General features: G+C 41.8%; 1 protein-coding gene across 2 annotated transcripts; it reads left to right on the forward strand.

Annotated features, from left to right (window-relative positions):
• Positions 1-1594: 1594 nt before the first annotated feature.
• LOC135523950 (conserved oligomeric Golgi complex subunit 7-like) lies at positions 1595-20363 on the forward strand. 2 transcript variants are annotated; one of them, XM_064950986.1, is made up of 7 exons: positions 1595-1684; positions 1804-2025; positions 8398-8546; positions 11827-11941; positions 14442-14585; positions 16867-17016; positions 17327-20363. In XM_064950986.1, the coding sequence occupies exons 2-6, from the start codon at positions 1863-1865 to the stop codon at positions 16950-16952; spliced, it is 657 nt and encodes a 218-aa protein (XP_064807058.1). In that variant the 5' UTR covers positions 1595-1684; positions 1804-1862; the 3' UTR covers positions 16953-17016; positions 17327-20363. The 2 variants fall into 2 exon arrangements, with proteins under 2 accessions (XP_064807058.1, XP_064807059.1); XM_064950987.1 differs by lacking the exon at positions 16867-17016.
• Positions 20364-23710: the final 3347 nt, after the last annotated feature.

Consider the following 23710-nt stretch of genomic DNA (forward strand, 5'->3'; position numbering starts at 1 on the left):
GCTAGTTGAGCGCAGTCTTAGTGCCAGCGTCGGTTTGTGGTAGTAAATATCTTGGTAGGTAGTGTGGTCCACAGCTTATCATGAGGAACTCTACTTCGGGCAAGCAATACCTCGTGACTACCTTCATTTTAGACATAGCGCAACAGCTGTTATTGGCAAACAGACACACACTCCTCTTTTTACCAGATGTAGCTGATCTATCCTGCCGATGCACGGAAATCTGAGCCAACTGTACATTATCAGTGTCGTCGTTCAGCCAAGACTCGGTGAAACACAAGATAATTATGTATAACATTACTGTTTTTATGTCCCATTTTCAGGATAGTCTCAAATAAAGCTCTTCCAGTTTTTTCTCCAGTGATTGCACATTGGCTAATAAAACGGATGGTAGAGGCGGGTTACCCAATCACCAACAAATTCTTACAAGTCACCCCGATCTCTGCCCCCTGTATTTCCTTATTTTCTTAATGTGAATGACGGGGATTTGGGCCTTGTCTGGGAGCAACATTATATCCTTTGTGTTCGACTCAAAGAAAAAATGTTTGTCCAGTTCGAGGTGAGTAATCGCAGTTCTGATATCCAGAAGCTCTTTTCGGTCATAAGAGACGGTAGAATCAACATTATGGAAAAAATGTATTACAAACAATGCGAAAAAAAACACACTAAATAGCACAATTGGTTAGGAGCCCGAAAAATGGCAGCCATCCCCTCCGGCACCATTGGTGGAGGGATCCTGAGAGGATACGTGTTAGTAGTAGATCTGTATCAACACAGAGGGATAGGCCAACGAGTGATATGTGCTTCAGTCATATTGGACTTTTACCATTCATTGCAATGGTTATCTGCAGGGATGGAACGTAAGTTGCAGAAAATAGAGGTTGTGGTGGCAGCTGCAGATAAGTATTTGGGTGTACAATATTTGACATCAGAAGAGTTACAGGGTGTCTTGAGTGATTGTGTCCCGTCCTTTCAGGCTTTTGGCCTGAAGTAGGACAAGACAGGTTTAAATATTAGAATAGGGTGGTGTGTTTTTAACACATTTAGGGTAAAATGGTAGGGAATTTGTTTATTTATTTTCATTTTTTCGAGCAAAGTATAAGGGAATTATACTCCAGTCTAGTTGGATGGCGGCTGCCTTTTAACCTCATCAAAAAAGGCCACCACTAAGCAGGATTAGGTTTTTAAGGGACTTCGAGTGTAACACAAATAAATTCGTTCCTCAGTATTTTGTTTGTTTATCTACACATGTTATAATTGATGGTGAAGGTTAACCTCATGGATGCTTTGAATTAATATTTAATAAAATATTTTATATAATCTTGATACATTGTCGAGCAGAGATAATTGCAATGGGGACGCGATATAGGAACCATTTATCCCCATTTGCTTCTAGGGGAAGGTCATCGAGTGAGCTCAAACCGGAATTTACTGTTCGAAACTGAAACTCCGATTTATTTTTTTGATGTTTTGGTCCATTCAAATTAACTCTGGAGGAGGCAGTTGCTTTGCTCGAACTCTATTTAGTTATTATGGTAATTTCCTTCTCATGGGCTGTTTATTTTCTGTTCGTTTCTAAACCTGTAATGGTTTACAAATGAAAAGAAGCAGATCTACATCACCCGGACTTGGCTAACGTTAACCTGCATTTGAAGTCTTTGTGCATGTCAGATTCAGAAGTGAACGGGTGAGTGTTACTTGTAGTATACATGTAGCTACTATTTGATAAATATATGAGCCATATAGTTTATGTTATTGGTAGTTATCGAAGCTGTCAGTGTCCAATTTGTTTTAATCCACACACAGAGCGTTGGGTTCTCTTGACCTGCATTCACCAGCTATCTGAAGTTTTTTCGGACAGCAAAATGGACTTCTCCAAATTTCTGGACGATGATTTCGATGTGAAGGACTGGGTGAACGGGGCCTTCAAGATGCAGAAGGATGCGCCTGGGAAGGCAGATGCGCACGCGGCAACGCTGGTCATGAAATTGCAGGTGTTCATCCAGGAAGTCAACAATGCAATCGAGGGTAACCAAAGATTTGTTTAACTAACTTTAACCTATGGGTTAACTGTGACATGGGACATACTCCTTTCATGCCACTTCGATACATCTACGACCGGAAGTGATTTTCGTAGCAGGTTAACGATGCATTTTCGTTAAAGAGTGTTTCACACCGAGACGGGACATATACTCTGGGTTGGACTGCTCATTAGGCAGGATTAGGCGGCCATCTATGGCAGCAGATTGATGAGGGCGGCAGCGAAACTGAACAAGATGCACCTCCAACAACACATGCAACCACTCATAATTCTGCCCAAAAACAAGGACAATTTCTCTCAACCAGTGGCATTTGCATATTTTTGGTGAGCGCTGATACCGCCATGTGATAACTAGAGCCCAAAGGCAGGGAAACAGACCATCTAGCATGAATCGTGTAGCTGATATAGCATGTGGTAGAAAGAGTGTGTGGCCTTTTCTGTATAGAATGTAATGAGATGGAAACTTTTTACATCATGTTGGTTAATCAGATCGAATAGCCTAACCTAAATGGTGTCAAATCAAACGTGCTGACATGTTAATAAACAAGTAAAATGGACCATATGGAATGTACAATCAGGCTACTCACAACTGCTGTCCAGGAGATTCATCCCGTGGGTTAATTGTCATGATCAGTAGTTTCAAGTTTGTATCAATCATTTTTTTACCAGCTGATCATAGCGAACAAGAGAATACTTCTGCATTTCCCACTGTTGTAAACACATTGCAAATAGACTCAGGATAACTCCTGATAAAGTTGGGTAGCAGATATTTAGATCTTAAAAAGCCACATTGATTAGTCACAGGAATGAGGACTAATAAAGCCAATGCAACGGCCTGCTTTACAAACAGTGAGCCTACCACATGGATGGGCATTCAAAAAATGATATTGCAGGCAGACATGGTAGGCTACATCCCAGTAAGCACGGGCTGATGTGTTTTTTTTTTTGGTCCTGTCTGGACCTGCCTTTTTTGGGGTGCTTTACAAATGGTAGGCCTATCACATAGATAGTCATTCCTAAAATGTAATTTCATCTGACACAATCTTAGTACGCACATAATGACACCTTTTTGGATTTCTTTTTGATTGTTTGATGTAGTTCGGACCCGCCTTGATTTCCACATCCATGGACATTCGTTTTTGGTCTGACATTCTAAATTTGCAGGGGGCGGCAATTTTTGTCTCTCCTATGTCGGCCAGGACCGGCCCTACGTATACTGAACAAAATTAATAAAGCTACATGTAAATCTTATTTCTCTCAAATGTTGTGCACACATTTGTTTACATCCCTGGGTTATGGTATGGGCAGGCATAAGCTACGGACAACGAGCACGATTGCATTTCATCAATGGCGTTTTGAATGCACAGCGATACCGTGACGAGATCCTGAGGCCCATTGTCGTGCCATTCATCTGCTGCCATCACCTCATGTTTCAGTATGATAATGCACGGCCCCATGTCGCAAGGATCTAGAAGCTGATAATGTCCCAGTTCTTCCATGGCCTGCATACTCCCCAGACTTGTCACCCATTGAGCCTGTTTGGGATGAACTGGATCAACGTTGAAGAGGAGTCGGACAACATTCTACAGGCCACAATCAACAGCCTGATCAATTCTATGCAAAGGAGATATGTCGCGCTGCATGAGGCAAATGGTGGTCACACCAGATGCTGACTGATTTTCTGATCTACGCCCCTACCTTTTTTAAGGTATCTGTATTCCCAGTCATGTGAAATCGATAGATTAGGGCCTAATTCATTTATTTTAATTGACTGATTTCCTCATATGAACTGTAACTCGGTAACATCACAAGCAGACGTTTTCACCACAAATTTGGGGAGAATTGCACATAGTTTTTACCTCAGATTGGTGATGTTTAAAAGTCAACAAAATTACACAATCGGTTGTTTTAAAACGGATCAATATCTTTTGTACTCTTGATTTTTGTCATACTTGCTGGGGTCGCAGGACTTAGAACGCAGGTATAATTTTCTTTCTGAAATGGCATGGATAATTCAGGATGGTCTCTCTGTAAAAAGTCACTGGCCACACCAATAAACTGATTTGACAGTCAACTATGACTTAAATAGCAGCCAGCTGTTGTCAATGTTGATATCTTATGGCGGGTCGTGATTCGTTGAGGATAACTTACTGAAAGTGGTTTCTTACCTTTTCCGTGGTGGCAGCCTTCTGAAATCAACATCTGCCATTCATCTAACCAACCATGTAGAGGTTCTTCCATGTGGCCTTTTGGGTGTAGCACTGTTCAATCGTTTACCTCCCTGTTCTATTGATTTCAGCGTGATATAACACAAAGTGTTGCTTTACACTTACGTTATGTTAGCAACCCACTTAAATCAAAATGCAACACTTCAACATGTCTTTGGGACGGCAGGGTAGCCTAGTGGTTAGAGCGTTGGACTAGTAACCGGAAGGTTGCAAGTTCAAATCCCCGAGCTGACAAGGTACAAATCTGTCGTTCTGCCCCTGAACAGGCAGTTAACCCACTGTTCCTAGGCCGTCATTGAAAATAAGAATTTGTTCTTAACTGACTTGCCTAGTAAAATAAAGGTCAAATTAAAAATTCTACAAATTGTTCTCTAATCAGTGGTGCACACATTACTCCCAGATTCCATGTGGTTTTTGAGCTGTGTTAGTTTTAACAGGACGTGCACCCTGATCTCCCCCTGTTGCGCAATTGATTTCAATGTGACAATCAATGACTGGTTAACAAAAGTGTTGTGTTTCTCACATATCAAAGTCCACATTCCAAAATGGAGCTGCCTGTGTCCTGCAGGTTGTCCTCTAACCAGTGATGTAAAAATATCTCCACTTGCGATGTGTTTTTTTTAGTTATGGTAGTGTCAACAGTGCATATCCCCCCAACCGATTGTGTGATTTATTGCCATTTGTGCATGTTCAGTTTAAGGCGCTGCCATTAAAGTAATATGATTACTCTTGTGCATGTACACTACCGTTCAAAAGTTTGGGGTCGCTTAGAAATGTTTGTCCATTTAAAATAACATCAATTGATCATAAATACAGTGTAGACATTGTTAATGTTGTAAATAACTATTGTAGTTGGAAACGGCAGATAAAAAAAAAATGAATATCTACAGAGGCCCATTATCAGCAACCATCACTCCTGTATTCCAATGGCACGTTGTGTTAGCTAATTCAAGTTTATAATTTTAAAAGACTAATTGATCATTAGAAAACCCATTTGCAATTATGTTAGCACAGCTGAAAACTGTTCTGATTTAAAGAAGCAATAAAACTGGCCGCCTTTAGACTAGTTGAGTATCTGGAGCATCAGCATTTGTGGGTCCGATTACTGGCTCAAAATGGCCAGACACACAACTTCCTTCTGAACCTCGTCGGTCTGTTCTTGTTCTGAGAAATGAAGGCTTTTCCATGTGAGAAATGGTCAGGAAACTGAAGATCTCGTACAACGCTGTGTACTACTCCCTTCAGAGAACAGCGCAAACTGGCCCTAACCAGAATAGAAAGAGGAGTGGGAGGCCCTGGTGCACAACTGAACAAGAGGACAAGTACATTAGAGTGTCTAGTTTGAGAAACCGACGCCTCACAAGTCCTCAACTGGCAGCTTCATTAAATAGTCAGAAGTGACCCCGCTTCCCAATTTCAGAATTCTATCTTTACTGTCCTAGATGGGTATTTAAGTTCTGGTCAGATAGCCAAAAAATGATGTTCTTTTTGGTTATTCAATACCCTGAAATTGCCATTTTCTACACTTTGCCGAAATTACACAAGAATGTTACACAACCTCCAGGGCGCCCTATTGTAGTGGGCATTGATGCTGTAACAGCCCCTCTATCTACTTTTGTTGATTTTATTTTTATTAGACCACTCGCAGAACAGCTCCCCTCCTTTGTAAAGGACACCAGCAGTATGATCTCTATCATTGAATCTCTTGATCCTCTCCCTGAGAATACCTTGCAAGTTACTTTTGATGTTGAGTCGTTATACACTAATATTCCACACGAGGGCGGTATTGAAGCTGTGGAACATTTTCTTCTGCAACGTGACCCTATTGAACTACCTTCCAGTTTCATGCATTATTACATTGGCTGAAATAGTACTCACGCATAACTATTTCATGTTTCTAAATTATTTCTTTATTCAGACGAAAGGTACTGCTATGGGATCCCCCATGGCTCCTAACTATGCTAATTTGTATGTGAGTTACATGGAGAAACAGTCTATTTTTCAATCCTCTCCAACAAAAACAATCTTGCCTCACATCATTATGTGGAAACGGTATATTGATATTTTTGTTCTATGGAGGGGTGATGCAAAACAGCTCCAGGCGTTCCATGCTTTTCTTAACTCCTGTTCTGAGCATCTGAGATTTACTATGCAATCTGATACATGTCAAATTAGTTTTCTTGATCTTCTGATCTTGTGTGAAGATAATGTTCTATACACTGATCTTTACAGGAAGCCTACTGATCCTAACAATTTGTTGAGGGCTGATAGTTGTCACCCACTTCCCTTGAAAAAAAGTTTGCCCTACAGCCAATTCTGTCGAATCAAAAGAATTTGCAAAATACAATCAGATTTCGATAGAAATATGGCTGAGACGCAAAGAAAGTTCAAGGAGAGGGGCTACAAGAATGAGCAGATTAATATTGCCATTGAGAAAATTCAAAACAAAACATGACCTTTTTCAAGGTCAGTCTCGCAAAAAGACGCATTCTTGCGTTCTAACTACCCGCTATTCAAAGTGCTCCGAACAAATTAAGGGAATTGTTCACAAACATTGGCACATCCTAAAATCTGATGATCGTCTCGGTAATGTGTTTTCGGACCTTCCCTTGGTCGTATTCTCGCGGGGCAGAAATCTCAAGAGACCAATTGGTACACTGATTTACCACCCCAAGACATCCCTGCACAATGTCTATTTGCGCCCCTACTGGATGGAAGTGTAATGGCTGTGCTCAATGCAATGGCACTTATAAATGTAGATCCTTCAAACACCCACAAACAGGGAAATCGATCCCAATCATAGGTGTTATTACGTGCTCCACCAAGGCAGTTATTTATCTTATAACTTGTCCTTGTGGTAAAACTTATGTGGGTAAAACAAAGCGCAAATTAAAAGTACGTATCTCAGAGCATCGTAGCACCATTAGGTGTAAAAACTTTACTTATCCAGTTGCGGCCCACTTCTTGGCATCGAACATGTCACCCTCCCTAGGAGAGGTGGTGACCTTGATAATTTATTGTTAAAACGAGAGGCTGCCTGGATCTTTAACTTAAAGACCCTTGTTCCCTTCGGTCTCAACGTAGACTTTGATCTGAAGCCATTCTTGTGATTATTGTGACTTTGCCATTGTAATTGTTTGTAAGCTTGTGTAGTCTAATTTATAATTGTATGCTATCCATTTGTTGTTTGTATGCTGTTCTTTGTATGCCATTTTAATATTTGATTATTAACCAATGATATTAGGCCACTCTTGGCCATGATTACAGACGCCTGTGTCTTTTGACACTACATAAACGAGTCATCCCGCAGTGTTTGTGATTATACCCTGATGAAGACAGCTTGGCTGTCGAAACGTTGGTAATTACATTTTTACATCTGAGCTCCTAGAGTGTGCGGCTCTCTTTATTTTATTTTCAAACTTCATTAAATAGTACCTGCAAAACACCAGTCTCAACGTCAACAGTGAAGAGGCGACTCCGGGATGCTGGCTTCTTTTGAACGGGATGGTGGACCCAAACTTTTGAACGGTTGTGTATGTCTAGATAGTACATTTATTTTTAGGTTTTCAATATCACAAACTGTTTTTACATATTGATTTGGACATTTTAAAACTATGAAGGGGCTATTTTTCAGTGTGTCTTGTCAACAGGAAGCAGCGACACCATTTTCAACTTAAGTTTTAGGAATTGAAATGGAACTTTCAACATTCATTTCCAATGGTATTGTATTTCATCAGGTAAAAACTGCTGTGTGAGTCCCAAAACAGTGATTGATTTATTTTGATGACATACTAGATATCACCAAAATGTGTTGGCCCTGCCTAGACATGCTCTAATTCTTGTGTTTCGTGTTATTATATTGCTGCCTGTTCCACAAAGGAAGTAAAGTAGTCCAGGTTCAATTGTTAACTGAACTGGAAGAACCAAGTCATAGGATACATATTCCTAACTAATTAAATGTAATTCCTGTATCTCAGTCAGAGCAGATCTACCTCTTCCATCTGAGTTGGCACTGGCAGTTGTGTTGTGGTACCAATGCCATGTCGCCAGCTTCTCTGACTATTTACGGACACAACAGAAATATTTGACCAGGGCCCAGTCCATGGCACATATTTTTGAATTATATTTCAGATAGCAGTAACCAGGCCCTGCAGAACATGCCCAGAGTGGTGCGGGATGTGGAGGCTCTGAAGCAGGAGGCGTCGTTCCTGAAGGAGCAGATGGTCCTGGTCAAGGAGGACATTAGGGAGTTTGAGCAGGACACTGTACAGTCCATGCAGGTACAGAGGTTATTTACAGTGGCAAGAAAAAATATGTGAACCCTTTGGAATTGCCTGGAGTTCTGCCGAAATTTGATCTGATCTTCATTTATGTCACAACAATAGACAAACGCAGTGTGGTTAAACTAATAACACACAAATGATTGTATTCAATATAGACAAGAAAAATACATAATTTAAACATTCACAGTGTAGGTTGGAAAAAGTATGTGAACCCCTAGGCTAATGACTTCTCCAAAAGTTAATTGGAGTCAGTAGTCAACTAACCTGCAGTCGAATCAATGAGACAAGATTGGAGATGTTGGTTAGAGCTGCCCTGCCCCATAAAAACACTCACAAAATTTGAGTTTGCTATTCACAAGAAGCATTGCCTGATGTGAACCATGCCTTGAACAAAAGGGATCTCAGAAGACCTAAGATTAAGAGTTGTTGCCTTGCATGAAGCTGGAAAGCGTAACTTAAGTATCTCTAAAAGTCAGTTCACGGTAAGAGAAATTGTCTATAAATGGAGAAATTTCAGCACTGTTGCTACTCTCCCTAGGAGTGGCCATCCTGCAAAGATGACTGCAAGAGCACAGCGCAGAATGTTCAATGAGGTTAAGAAGAATCCTAGAATGTCAGCTAAAGACTTCCAGAAATCTCTGGAACATGCTAACATCTCAAATCTACAATACGTAAAACACTGAACAAGAATGGTGTTCATGGGAGGACACCACGGAAGAAGCCACTGCTGTCCAAACAAAGGAGCACCTGGATGTTACACAGCGCTACTGGCAAAATATTCTGTGGACAGATTAAACTAAAGTTGTGGAGTTTGGAAGGAACACACAACGCAACACTGTGTGGAAGAAAAAAAGGCACAGCACACCAACATCAAAACCTCATCCCGGTAGCCTAGTGGTTAGTGTTGGACTAGTAACCGGATGGTTGCAAGATCGAATCCTCGAGCTGACATGGTAAAAATCTGTCGTTCTGCCCCTGAACAAGGCAGTTAACCCACTGTTCCTAGGCCGTCATAGAAAATAAGAATTTGTTCTTAAGTGACTTGCCTAGTTAAATAAAGGTATAAAATAAAATCCCACTGTAAACTATGGTGGAGGGAGCATCATGGTTTCGGGCTGCCTCAGTGCCTGGACAGCTTGCTGTCATCGACGGAAAAATGAATTCCCAAGTTTATCACAACATTTTGCGGGAGAATGTAAGGCCAATTGAATTACAACATAATTTGGCTGATGCAACAGGACAATGACCCAAATGACAGAAGTAACTCAACAACAGAATGGCTTCAACAGAAGAAAACACACCTTCTGGAGTAGCCCAGTTAGACTCCTGACCTCAACCCGATTGAGATGTTGTGGCATGACCTCAAGAGCAGTTCACACCAGACATCCCAAGAATATTGTGGAACTGAAACAGTTTTGTAAAGAGGAATGGTCCAAAATTCCTCCTGACCGTTGTGCGGGTCTGATCTGCAACTACAGAAAACATTTGGTTGAGTTTATTGCTGCCAAAGGAGGGTCATCATGTCTTTATTGAACACACCGTGTAAACATTCACAGTGCAAAGTTGGAAAAAGTATGTGAACCCTTGGATTTAACAACAGGTTAACATTCCTTTGGCAGCAATAACCTCCAAGAGATTGTATTTTGGAACAATATTCATAAGATATGAATGGTCTGTGGAGATTTTAAAGAATAATCCTGTCATGTTGCTTCTCCTTTTGTGATGTAATTAAAAACTTTATAACGAAAATACTGTAATTGGGAAGTAAACACATTCTAGCTGTAAAGTTTCCATCCAATAGGATGTTAATGCAACATGAAGAACGATACAACTATTTTTGAAAAGATAGAAGTTTAAAATCACATGTCTAATGAGATAATGGTTTTCATGTCCTTTGCACACTAAGCCACATCCCTAATGAGGTCAGAAGAGCATGTCAGTGTGATGGAACCGCCTTTCCGACCAGAGTGATTAAAAGGACTCACTAAGAATTAACATATCAGACCAAAACATGCCGGGTTGCTGTTGACATGTAAAGTGGTCAGGAGCCTGAACCTGAATAATCAACCTTGAGACCACTAGGAGACCAGCCTGACGGACAGCGTGAGCTGAACGTTACTAATGGTTAAAACTACAAGACCAGACCGCGTGGAGCGGTGGCTACACAGCTGAAAATGGTGAGACCCGTACATTGCAGGGTTACTACTGGCGTGTAAAGTGGTTGGGCGCGATACCCTGAATAATCAACCATTGATACCAAAAGACATGAGACGTTAGTCTACAATATGAAATGGTGAGAATCTGGAGCTCTCAACTTCAACACTAGAAGAGAAGATAACCTCACCTAGGAGACCAGAAACATTCACAGTCTGCAGCTGTGCATGTAAAAGTGCTCCAAGAACTTTGACTAAAGACACAAGTTGGGAAGGAGAATTCCCACAGACCATTGGTACATCTGAAGTATCTGTCTAACATCCACTCCACTACCAGAGAAGCTCTACAAAGATGGACATTGTGACCTCTGGTGGACCACCATAGACTTACATATAGCCACTACCCATAGACGGATCGATTTGGTTTCAGTGGATAGATGACGATCAGGGACAGCTATGTGTAAATATATATTGCATTTCTAATCTGAATGAGTCGTGGTTAGGGTGCTAAGTATGAATATTTCTGTGAGTGTAGCTTCCAAATGTATCCAAGTGTTGTACCACTCCCTCTCCATATGTGTAACAAGCCGTCATATCTTGTCAGTCCACTAGGGACTTTTATCTCATGTAAGTGTGTATGTGTATTCTGTTGTTATTTGGTTAGTTAATAAATAAATGATTAAATCAATGTGTAGTACTGGATATTCAGAAGGGCTAGGGTTCTTGCGGATCCAAGGATTATGCACTGTTCAGAATGAGACTGAGGTAATAATGATAAGTGACTGTTATTGATGTAAAAGAGATCTTTACATCTTTAGTTTACGTAGGGAGATGGTAACTCGTTAAACAACTTTTCCCGTGGTGCCCCAAATTCCTAATAAGTGAATTGTTACATGATTAATTTAACAATTAAACATAGTTAGTTGATACAATAAATAAGTAATCAGATTAATGATTGTGATGCCACAACAGTATTATGTAATACATAACCCCACTATTGTTTTCTAAAGTCAGGCTTTCTATTGGAAATGTTCACAGTTTGTGTTACTATAGTACCATGAATGTTCAGGCTAGCACACATGAGTGTGTTAATGTACCTAACTGCCTGTGTTTCTCCGTGACAGATAGGACAGTACATCATGTCTCTGCCGCTCCACTTGGAGCCCTTTGTGGCGCAAGAGGACCCGGCACTGGAATTGGCTCTGCATGCAGGCAAACTGCCCTTCCCTCCTGAGCAAGGTGACTGTCTCTCCTCTTCTTTCCCCCACTCTCTTTCTGTCTCTCCCTCCATCTGTCTTTGAAATGTTTTTTTTTTACATAGGATAAAAGTAGAAACTCAGAGCTACAAAATGGCATATTATACACTGCATTTGAGGAACAATGGGGAAAGTCAAATCAAATCTATTTATATAACTCTTCGTACATCAGCCTAAAACCCCAAACAGCAAGCAATGCAGGTGTAGAAGCACTGTGGCTAGGGAAAACTAGAAAGGCCTGTCCTCTTCTGGCTGTGCTGGGTGGAGATTATAACAGAACATGGCCAAGATGTTCATAAATGACCAGCATGGTCAAATAATCATCACAGGCAGAACAGTTGAAACTGGAGCTGCAGCACGGCCAGGTGGACAGCAAGGAGTCATCATGCCGAGAGAGAGAGAGAGAGAGAGAGAGAGAGAGAGAGAGAGAGAGAGAGAGAGAGAGAGAGAGAGAGAGAGAGAGAGAGAGAGAGAGAGAGAGAGAGAGAGAGAGAGAGAGAGAGAGAGAGAGAGAGAGAGAGAGAGAGAGAGAGAGAGAGAGAGAGAGAGAGAGAGAGAGAGAGAGAGAGAGAGAGAGAGAGAGAGAGAGAGAGAGAGAGAGAGAGAGAGAGAGAGAGAGAGAGAGAGAGAGAGAGAGAGAGAGAGAGAGAGAGAGAGAGAGAGAGAGAGAGAGAGAGAGAGAGAGAGAGAGAGAGAGAGAGAGAGAGAGAGAGAGAGAGAGAGAGAGAGAGAGAGAGAGAGAGAGAGAGAGAGAGAGAGAGAGAGAGAGAGAGAGAGAGAGAGAGAGAGAGAGAGAGAGAGAGAGAGAGAGAGAGAGAGAGAGAGAGAGAGAGAGAGAGAGAGAGAGAGAGAGAGAGAGAGAGAGAGAGAATATATATACAGGAGAAGTACTCCATAATTAACAAACTGACCCTAGCCCCCCCGACACAAACTACTGCAGCATAAATACTGGAGGCTGAGACAGGAGGGGTCAGGAGACTGTGGCCCCATCCGATGATACCCCCAGACAGGGCCAAACAGGAAGGATATAACCCCACCCACTTTGCCAAAGCATAGCCCCCACACCACTAGAGGGATATCTTCAACCACCAACTTACCATCCCGAGACAAGGCTGAGTATAGCCCACAAAGATCTCTTCCACGGCACAACCCAAGAGGGGGCGCCAACCCAGACAGGAAGATCACATCAGCGACTCAAGTGACGCACCCCTCCTAGGGACGGCATGAAAGAGCACCAGTAAGCCAGTGACTCAGCCCCTGTAATAGGGTAAGAGGCAGAGAATCCCAGTGGAAAGAGGGGAACCGGCCAGGCAGAGGCAGCAAGGGCGGTTCGTTGCTCCAGAGCCGTTCCGTTCACCTTCACACTCCTGGGCCAGACTACACTCAATCTTATGACCCACTGAAGAGATGAGTCTTCAGTAAAGACTTCAATGTTGAGACCGAGTTTGTGTCTCTCACATGGGTAGGCAGACCATTCCATAAAAATGGAGCTCTATAGGAGAAAGCCCTGCCTCCAGCTGTTTGCTTAGAAATTCTAGGGACAATTAGGAGGCCTGCGTCTTGTGACCATAGCGTACGTGTAGGTATGTACGGCAGGACCAAATCAGAGAGATAGGTAGGAGCAAGCCCATGTAATGCTTTGTAGGTTAGCAGTAAAACCTTGAAATCAGGAAAGTAACTCTTCTTTGAAAGTTGATCAACTTGTAAACTCACTTTTGAGAAAATGGCCTTTTTGAATGTTTTGGTATCCAGTGAAGAGCTCTTCTTTGTCTACACCCATTCAGCATCGTTCACACACTCTTAAGCTTTAGCACCACCCATCTCGTTTCACTCTCGGAGCGTTCAGAGCGCACACTTGACGCTCTGGACGATTATTTGTTTACCTATGGATAACATATGAAAAGAGCCTAACCAGCTCCGCTGGCAACAATTAAATTCTGCTTTTTTGCAGATGTTTACTGACACCGGCCATATTCAACGGGTGCTGTACACATCACATAACGAGCCAGCCAGCTAACGTTAGCTAGTTAAACAACAATGAACAGTGCCAACGATGCCACACTGCTGGAAGCTAACCAACCATGTTCAATGTTAGCAAGCTAACATTAGGCTCTAACTAGAAAAGTAAACGGCTCTGGGATACGAATAATAACGTCAGCTAGGGAGCCAGCCATCCAACACTAGCTAGCTAACAGTACACTTTAGCTTGAAATAATAACCACTTTCTGTCAAAATAGAAACATGTAACATCTGTAGCTAGCTATCTTACCTTTATACATCATCAATCATGATGGATGTGTCTCCCTGTCAGGAATGCCATACCACGGTTGCCCTTAGTTTGAATATGTAATCCGGAGACTGGTGTTCTCTCAATCTCTAGCTATCATACTCAAATTCCACTGATTTCAAAACTTGATCCTCCAGTAAGCATTTCACTGTAAACCTGTTGTATTCGACTCGTGACAAATAACATTTTATTTGAGGTGATGACCTTCCGGAGCTGGACAACACGGCAGACTACTGGCTGGGCTCTATCGCCAGGGCGACGATGCAGACGTACTGTGACGCCATCCTGCTCATCCCAGAGCTCACGGCCCACTCTACCAAACAGCTGGCCACCGACATTGGTACCTGACCACCATCACTTACCTACAAAATGTGCTTGATAGATCTAGACCTAGGGAACTATGTTGGACATGGAGCAAACATGTTTATAAGTATGTCATTGCTTCTTGTGTGCCGTTTTGATCATCTGGAGTTGGTTGTTTAGAAAAAAATCTAAATCTACTGTGGGTTTTTATCTACAGCTCATAACATTTTCAGACGATTTATCGTAAACCAAGAAGCAATACATACTTCTACACACATTGGTTGTAATTATGAAGTTATTTGTAACTACATTTATGTTGCTAGTAATAGAGCATGGTCAAGTATTCCAAAGTCCTACTTGCCAAAGCATCATTAAGCTTTGCTGGTACAATCTATTTGTAATCTCGGAAACTCAAAACTAAAATGTTGCGTAATTGCATCGTATGCTCGATTAAGTTCAGGGGGGAGATGTTAGAGAAAGGTACAAATGTGACCTGTGAAGTCTCCACCCCCCTTCAAGTCTATAGAATGTTCCCCCTCCTTTCAGAAATTCTAAAGATGCGAGCACCGGAAAAACAAATCTGCAAACCGTTCCTCGTTGTCGTCACATCCCACAATCATCTGTTGACAGACGCTACAATACCATTTATGTTACGTCTCCACAAGAGATGAATTGGTAATAATGTAGTAATTCATAGGTAATAATATAGTGCTTTCAAAGTGGTCACACCTTTCCTTTTTCCACATTTGGTTGTGTTACAGCCTGAATTTTAAAATAGATTAAATTGACATTTTGTCAGTGGCCTACACACAATGCCCCGTAATGTCAGTGGAATTATGTTTTGGGACATTTCTACAAATTTAATAAAAAATTACAATCTGAAATGTCTTGAATCAATAAGAATTCAACCCCTTTGTTATGGCAAACCTAAATAGTTTCAGGAGTAGAAATGTGCCCTAAATAAGTTCAGGAGTAAAAATGTGCTTAAGATCGGTGTGTTAGGTTGTAAGTAACAAGAACATTTCCCAGGACAATGACATATCTGATTTTCTCAGAAAGCTTCAATTATTGTTAATCTAACTGCGCTGTCCAATTTACAGTAGCTAAGGCAGTGAAGGAATACCATGCTGTTGTTTGAGGAGAGTGCACGGTTATGAACTTGAAAATGTATTAATAAACCTATTACACATTTGGGCAGTCTTGATACATTTTGAACATAAATGCAGTCTAAAACTTTGCACATACACTGCTGCCATCTGGTGGTCAAAATATAAATTGCACCTAGATTCCTAAGTCATATAAGATGATAAAGTAAAACAAAAAAAAACATTTTTTTTCTTTGTATTATCTTTTACCTAATGTACATTCATTTTGCATTTCCACAAACTTCAAAGTGTTTTCTTTCAAATGGTATCAAGAATATGCATATCCTTTGCCTCAGGTCCTGAGCTACAGGCAGTTAGATTTGGGCATGTCATTTTAGGTGAAAATGGAAAAAAAAGGTCAGATCTTTTTAACAAGTCACATAAGTTGCATGGACTCATTTTTTGTGCGATCATAGTGATTAACATAATTTTTTTCCTGTACCCCACACAAGGTATGTAAGGTTCCTCAGTCATGCAGAGAATTTCAAACACAGATTCAACCCCAAAGACCAGGGAGGTTTTCCAATGCTTCACAAAGAAGGGCACCTAATGAGGCCAATGCTGACTTTAGAATAGTTAGTTTAATGGCTGTGATAAGAGGAAACTGAGGATGGGTCAACAACTTTGTAGTTACTCCAAAATACTAATCTAATTGACAGAGTGATAATAAGGAAGCATGTACAGAATACAAATATTCAAAAACATGCATCCTGTTTGCAACACAGCATTAAAGTGAAACCTAAACATTTGTGGAAAATCTAACTTTTTGTCCTGAATACAATTGTTTGGGGCAAACCCATTAAAACACATTACTGTGTACCACTCAACTTGTTTTCAAGCATAGGGGTGGTTGCATCATGTTATGGGTATGCTTGTAATCGTTAAGGACTGGGGAGTTTTTCAGTATGAAAAAGAAAGGGAATGGCACTAATCACAGGCAAAATCCTAGAAGAGAACCTGGTTCAGTTTGTTTTCCACCAGACACTCGGCGATGAATTCTCCTTTCAACAGGACACCTAAAACACAAGGCCAAATCTACACTACAGTTTCTATTAATACTTTCTGAAGGCACGAGTAGGTCCATACTGTTTTTTCAGTGTGTCTGTAACAGTGTTGGTCTTCTAACTCCCCACCGACTATCTGAGTAACGTGATGGATGCTTTGGGCTTGCAGCCCTCCAGGACCCTGCAGCAGATAGTGACCCTGCTGAGGGCCAAGCCAGAGGAGTACAGACTGACAGCCAAACTGCTACCACGTAGACTGGTGTCCACCATCGCTGCCCTGAGGGGGCTGGACCACTGACCACGGTCGCACTCTAAACGGGTAATGGACTATGGACAAAAATTAGCTCTTTTGCTAACTCTGGCACATTGACATTTATATGAACACTGAAATGTTGATTTAATGTGCACTGTCCCTGTCCCATAAGCCAAACATTAGAAATATCGGGCCCAGAGTTCTCTCACCCTAACACAAACATTGTTTCAGAGGCATCTTGTGTTTACACCTGACTAAAAAAACTAATTCTGTGTCAAAGAATGTAGATGAAAAACAATCAAATGACAAAATACGATGTATAAATATGGATTTATGTAATATAAGAATCACAAACAATCTGTTTCCCTTTCTGTAGATATGATAACTGGAGTCTGGACCCCTGGTTTGGCAGAAACCTGAAGTCTCCATTTAGGGATATTCCCATCATGAAATGGCTATAAGCAACGTCTGGTTATCAAATATTTAAGCTGCTTTGGCATCGTACTCTTTGTCATCATTTTTTATATTTATTATGGCTCATTTCTGGAAATCAAGGTAGAAATGGTTTTGCTTATTTGTAATGTACTGGAATCTGTCCACTAATTTAATAGACATCTGGCCTCTGTCTTCAACTCTTTGTTAATGAAGTTAATGGAAGATTCAAATTAAATGTCTGATTTTAAAAGGAGACATTTTATTTTTAGAACCAAATCTCTGTGTGATGTAAATGTAATGTTGTAGAAAGGTTCAAACACCTCTTTTGTGATTTTTAACTTGTGTAGCCCTGAAAAAACATGAACAAAGGCAACAACAAAAAAAGACCCCAAAATATCCTTTTCGAAACGGCAAAGCTCTGTTTAGTGATGCAGGTTGGTAGATGTTGTACACATGAAACTTATTCCGAACTTTATCCGCAACATTAGATTCCATTTTTTTCGACTCGAGCAATACCTCTGTCCATTCCAATGTGAAGGAAACACTTGAGTAAATAAGAGGTACAAAGTATACTGAACAAAAATATAAATGCAACAATTTCAAAGATTTTACTGAGTGACAGTCACCAGCTGTGACGCTCATCGCATGTGGCAGGGCTTCGAAACTATTATGGACTACAAAGGGAAAGCCGTGTTCTGCCCAGTGATGCAAGCCTACCAGACCGACTAAATGCCTTTTTATGCTCGCTTTGAGGCAAGCAACACTGAAACATGCATGAGAGCACCAACTGTTCTGGACGACCTGTGTGATCTCGCACTCCGTAGCCAATGTGACATTCACAAGGCCGCGGGGCCAGACGGATTACCGGGACGTGTACTCGGAGCATGCACAGACAAACTGGCAAGTGTATTCACTGACATTTTCAACTTCGCCGAGTCTGTAATACCAACATGTTTCAAGGAGACAACCATAGTCCCTGTGCCCAAGAAAGCAAAGATAATCTGCTTAAATGACTACCGCCCCAAGGCACTCACGTCGGTAGCTACGAAGTGCTTTGAAAGGCTGGTCATGGCTCACAGCAATAACATCATCCCGGAAACGCTAGACTCGCTCCAATTCGCATACCGCCCCAACAGATCCGAAGATCTCAATCTCACTCCACACTGCCCTTTCCCACATAGACAAAAGGAACACCTATGCGAGAATGCTGCACATTGACTGAAGCTCAGCGTTCAACACCATAGTGCCCACAAAGCTCATCACTAAGCTAAGGACCCTGGGACTAAACACCTCCATCTGCCACGCTGATCCCTCGGGTGCGTGCTTAGTCACCTCCTGTACTCCCTGTTCATCCACGATTGCATGGCCAAGCATGACTCCCAACACCATCATTAAGTTTGCTGACGACAACGATGAGACGGCCTCTAGGGAGGAGGTCAGAGACCTGTCCGTGTGGTGCAAGGACAACAACCTCTCCCTCAATGTGATCAAGACAGAGATGATTGTGGACTACAGGAACAGGAGGGCTGAGCACGCCCCCATTCTCATCGACGGGGCTGTAGTGGATCAGGTTGAGAGCTTCAATTCCCTTGGTGTCCACATCACCAACAAACTAACATGGTCCAATCACACCATGGCAGCCGTGAAGAGGGCACGACAAACCCTACTCCCCCTCAGGAGACTGAAAAGATTTGGCATGGATCCTCACATCCTCAAAAGGTTTTACAGCTGCACCATTGAGAGCATCTTGACGGGTTGCATCACTGCCTGGTATGGCAACTACTTGTCCTCCGACCGCAAGGCACTACAGAGGGTAGCGCGTACGGCCCAGTACATCACCAGGGGCAAGCTTCCAGCCATCCAGGACCTCTCTACCAGGCGTGTCAGAGGAAGGCCCTAAAAATTGTCAAAGACTCCAGGCACTCTAGTCAGACTATTCTCTCTGCTACTGCATGGCAAGCGGTACCGGAGTGCCAAGTCTAGGTCCAAAAGGCTCCTAAATAGCTTCTACCCCCAAGCCATAAGACTCCTGAACAGCTAATCAAAAGGCTACCCAGGCTATTTGCATTGCCCCCCTCCCTCCCTCCGGAATGCTGCTGCTACTCTGTTATTATCTATGTGTATTCACTTTAACTCTACCTACGAGTACATATTACCTCAATTACCTCGACATCGGTGTCCCCGCACATTTACATTTACTCTGTACCGGTACCCCCTGCATATAGCCCCGCTATTGTTATTTACTGCTGCTCTTTAATTGTTTGTTATTCTTATCTCTTACTTTTTTTTGGGGGGGGGGGGTATTTTCTTAAAACTACATTTTTGGTTAAGGGCTTGTATAAGTAAGCATTTCACTGTAAGGTGTACGTACACCTGTTGTATTCGGCGCATGTGACAAATAACATTTGATTTTATATATTCAGTTTCAATATGGTAGATATTGCATCTATGTATCAACGTTTACAAACTATCACTTCAAGTTAATCAAAGTTGAATATATTAAACTTCTCAGACAGATTCAGTTTTCAAAATCAATTCTCTAAATTCAGATTCAAAACCAGAGATAACATCCTGGTACTTTGCCAGCCAGGAAAGGTAGAAGAGAACAGATAGAATAAAATGCTCACTGTGGTAAATCGAAACTCCTGCCGGTTTCTCAAACCATGTTGAATTTATTTTCTTCCCATTCATTTGGCTCTAGCAGTTGAATCGTTTTGGCTATGACTTTTTATGACCCCATTCCTGAAAGCTAACAGTAACAGGATGTTGTCTCTGTTTTTTAATCTGGAATTTAGAGAACTGAATCTGAATACATCTGAGAAATTAATATATGAAACTTTGATTAACTTGAAGTGATGTTAACTTTGATCCCACAGGGTAAATGCAATACCTACCATATTGAAACGGAATATATAAATATTGAATTTGAATATTCAAGTAAATTTATATTGTTTTATTAAAGGTGAATGCAACATTCATTCAGTTCAATTTATGAATTTAGTGATTCAATGTGTGCATTAAACCTTGAAAAATATTATATTCAAAATGGTAAAATACTGTAATGAAACAGTCAGGGAGCAGGTCTCGAACCCTCGACCTTCCAAGTCCGATGTCTAGGGCGCTATCGACTGTGCCGCAAAAGCATGCTCAAAGCGTCCTCGCGACAGCTTGCGACTCTTATAGGAACGCGCTCACTGGCCAACCACACGCACTGTCGTGGACGCAAGGTCCGATCCCACCTTCTAGACCGAAGTCCAGCGCACTATCGACTGTGCCGCAAAAGCGTGCTCAAGCGGCAGAGTCGATATCCGCACTTATAAACCCAGGGTCAATACAATTGATGTTGATACTGAAATCGCTCCACACTCATCTTTCAAAATACACCGAGTCTTATTAATTTACAGCATTTCCCTCACTCGGGCAACAAAAAATGTGCAAAACCTCTTGTTGCGCGCGGTGCTAAAGTCATAAAAGCAAGCCAAACAACCATGAGTACAAATCTGTACTTCACATTTCCAATTCATAAAACTAATGACGCGCATCATACTGGGCATCCAAAATGTTACACCTGCATGACACGACACAATTGATAGCCTACGAGATTATGAAAATTAACTCGTGCATGGAGACCTTCTCCAGGCTACCTTTATTTAAAGTGGCATTAGGCATGATAGCATCTTCCCATGGATAATATTTATGCAAACCGACGCAGTGTTTTAAGTGAGGGGTCTTTTTGTTTTTGGCTATAGGCTACTGGTGATAAATGCGCCACTTTTCCCCTCATAATGTTTTATAGCCTGTCATCATCAGCGAGGAACACAAATTATCACTGTTTGGCTTTTGTCAATGGAATCGACAGATTGATCCAATTGTTGTCCAGATGCTCTCTCTTTCTAATGTGATTTAAATATTGAGAAACACCAGCCCTTCAACCATGTCGAAAGCTAACACTAAAGAGAAGAAATCCTTCAGCAACAAGCTCTTCCGAAGGGGCTCTGTGCGCTCTGTGGGGAGCTTTATGAACAGAGTTCTCAGGACTCTTGTCTACTCTGTCCCATTTCAGCAACGAGGAGCATGGAGATGAAGAGAAGAACGATGCAAGTTTCACCCAGTCTACTACATGCGGCTCTGTTCCCTCCGACGGCAGTGAATGTGGCGGGTTCCTATTTGGGGACAAGGTCCCCGGAGTTGCCGGATTTAAGAACCATGGCAACACCTGTTTCATGAACGCTATCTTGCAATGTCTGAGCAACACGGAACTCTTTGCTGAATATCTTGCATTGGAACAATACCGTGGACAGGACAGCTGTTATAGCACCAATGACAAATCGACTGAATCGAATCAACCGAATTCAGCAAATGGTGTTTGTATACAAAGAAAGGGACACCAGCAGGAGTCTGACGTCACAGAGCAACTGTCTGGTCTCGTCCGTGCTCTGTGGATGTTCGAGTACACCCCACAACACAGTCAAGAATTCAAGGATACATGCGCGGCCAACTATGAATCGTTTGCATTGTTTTTGGTCGTTTCCTGTTGATAGAAATGGGATTAAGAATGAACTCCGACAGAATTATGAACTCCGACAGGATTATAAACTCTGCAAAGAGCTCACACTGGAAAGTCAATCAAAGAGTTGTCATGCATGGGTTGTTGCAATGCAGCCACGTGACTACTATGCACCTGCCAACCATTACAATATAACCACAAAACAGCAACTGATGTGTCTGTTTCATGGTTTTACTTTGTTGCAGAAACTTGCGCCAGTTTACTGTAGGCCCAGCGCTATTGGGTGTCTGTGGGGATTGAATGTGCCAACAAAACTACTGTAGGTCTACTATTGATGCATTCGAAGTGACATTATAAGAAACATAATGGCAGCTGCAAGTAGGTGTGTTAGAGCAGGGCAGGAGAAAAAAATGGTTGTACATGGTTGGCCAATCCTGATTTAGTGCTGTGCAGTTCAGGAGATATACACACTATTTCCTTCTACTGGCTATCTGAATGCTCTAATTGAGAGCACACATTCAGGGCAGTCCTGAGTGGTTGGATACAGTAGGTCAGGAGTCAAGTAGATACATGTCCCATCAGAGCCACAGTGCCTAACCAACAAGATGAATGAAAGAGGAAAAATCCACCCAAAATATGATTCATTGTTAATACATGAGTGATCAATAGATACATGTAAGCCTATATCAAAGTTATGATTATGTTTGCAGATATCTATATAACTCCATTAATTAAAACATTTTAAAAAGTGTAATTGTGTCATGTCAATGTTTAATTAAAGCCTAATGTACCGTTCTCTTGATTAATCAAATAAATGAGCAACAACCACCAAGTAGCCCAGCAGTGGCAGATTTGATGAATGGATTCAGCAGCAGTGCTGAATCTTTGATCTGAATCTCTTTGAATCTTTGATCTGAAGGGTGCGTCTCTCTTGCCCATCTGTTGGATCTCTTTAATCAGACAGATTTACAGAGTTCAGTTGAGAATGACATAAACCCTTTTGCCACTCAATCAATCAGTCAAATGTAAATATAACATACCCAGCCTAAAACCCCAAAGAGCAGGAAATACAGATGCAGAAGCACAGTGGCCTAGGAACAACTCCCCTGGAGAGGAGCCAGGCTGCGAGGGGTGCCCAGTAACGGGTGGAGATTTAAGAGTACGTGTGGCTTTCAAGACTTCAGACGTTCATAGATGCAGGGTCAAATAATAACCATGGTGGCTATGAAGGGGGCAACAGTTCAGCACCTCAGGAGTCAATGTCAGCTGGCTTTTCATAGTCAGGCAATTAAAGTTTCAAAGTGAACAAGCAGCAGGTTTGGAACAACGTAGCAAACCAAGGTAACACGCCCAGTCAAGTCAAGCTTCTTCAGTTTTCTGACTTTCTGAAAAGCAGTGAGATTGTATTCCTTTCGAGTGTTTGATGGACATTGAAAGGTGTAGAAGCATCTGAACCTACCAGATTGTGTCCCAGCAGCTAGCCTGGTCAGCTTTCTACACTACCATTGCCTGTCAAAGTCACACAACTAAAGATTTCTCTGTGAACCTCTTTCTTTGCACCAGGGATGTTTTTTTAGTCTATTTCAGTCTTATAACTACATGTCCTGCTTTACCGGTTCAAAGTAAACATTGGAGGGGAATTGAATTGAACAGGCCCATCCAGCAGCACACCGCTTATTCCTGACACTGTTTCTATTTCTGTCAATTTTTCTCCCTTGGTTGCCAGCCAGAGAAGAAACTGTCTTATTCAATCTTGATTCACTCTGGTGTGTGTGGGCATGGTCATATCTGTGAAGGAGAGGCTCCTTTACTAGAGAC

This window comes from Oncorhynchus masou, chromosome 31 (assembly GCF_036934945.1).
Source record: "Oncorhynchus masou masou isolate Uvic2021 chromosome 31, UVic_Omas_1.1, whole genome shotgun sequence".
NCBI classification, from domain to species: Eukaryota; Metazoa; Chordata; class Actinopteri; order Salmoniformes; family Salmonidae; genus Oncorhynchus; species Oncorhynchus masou.

Bases quoted from the DNA above. Each gene is read 5' to 3' on its own strand.
- LOC135523950 (XM_064950986.1), top strand. From the start codon at position 1,863: ATGGACTTCTCCAAATTTCTGGACGATGATTTCGATGTGAAGGACTGG. The intron at 2,026-8,397 runs GTAACCAAAGAT...ATTATATTTCAG, and splicing joins AGTCAACAATGCAATCGAGG to ATAGCAGTAACCAGGCCCTG. The intron at 11,942-14,441 runs GTGACTGTCTCT...ATTTTATTTGAG, and splicing joins GCCCTTCCCTCCTGAGCAAG to GTGATGACCTTCCGGAGCTG.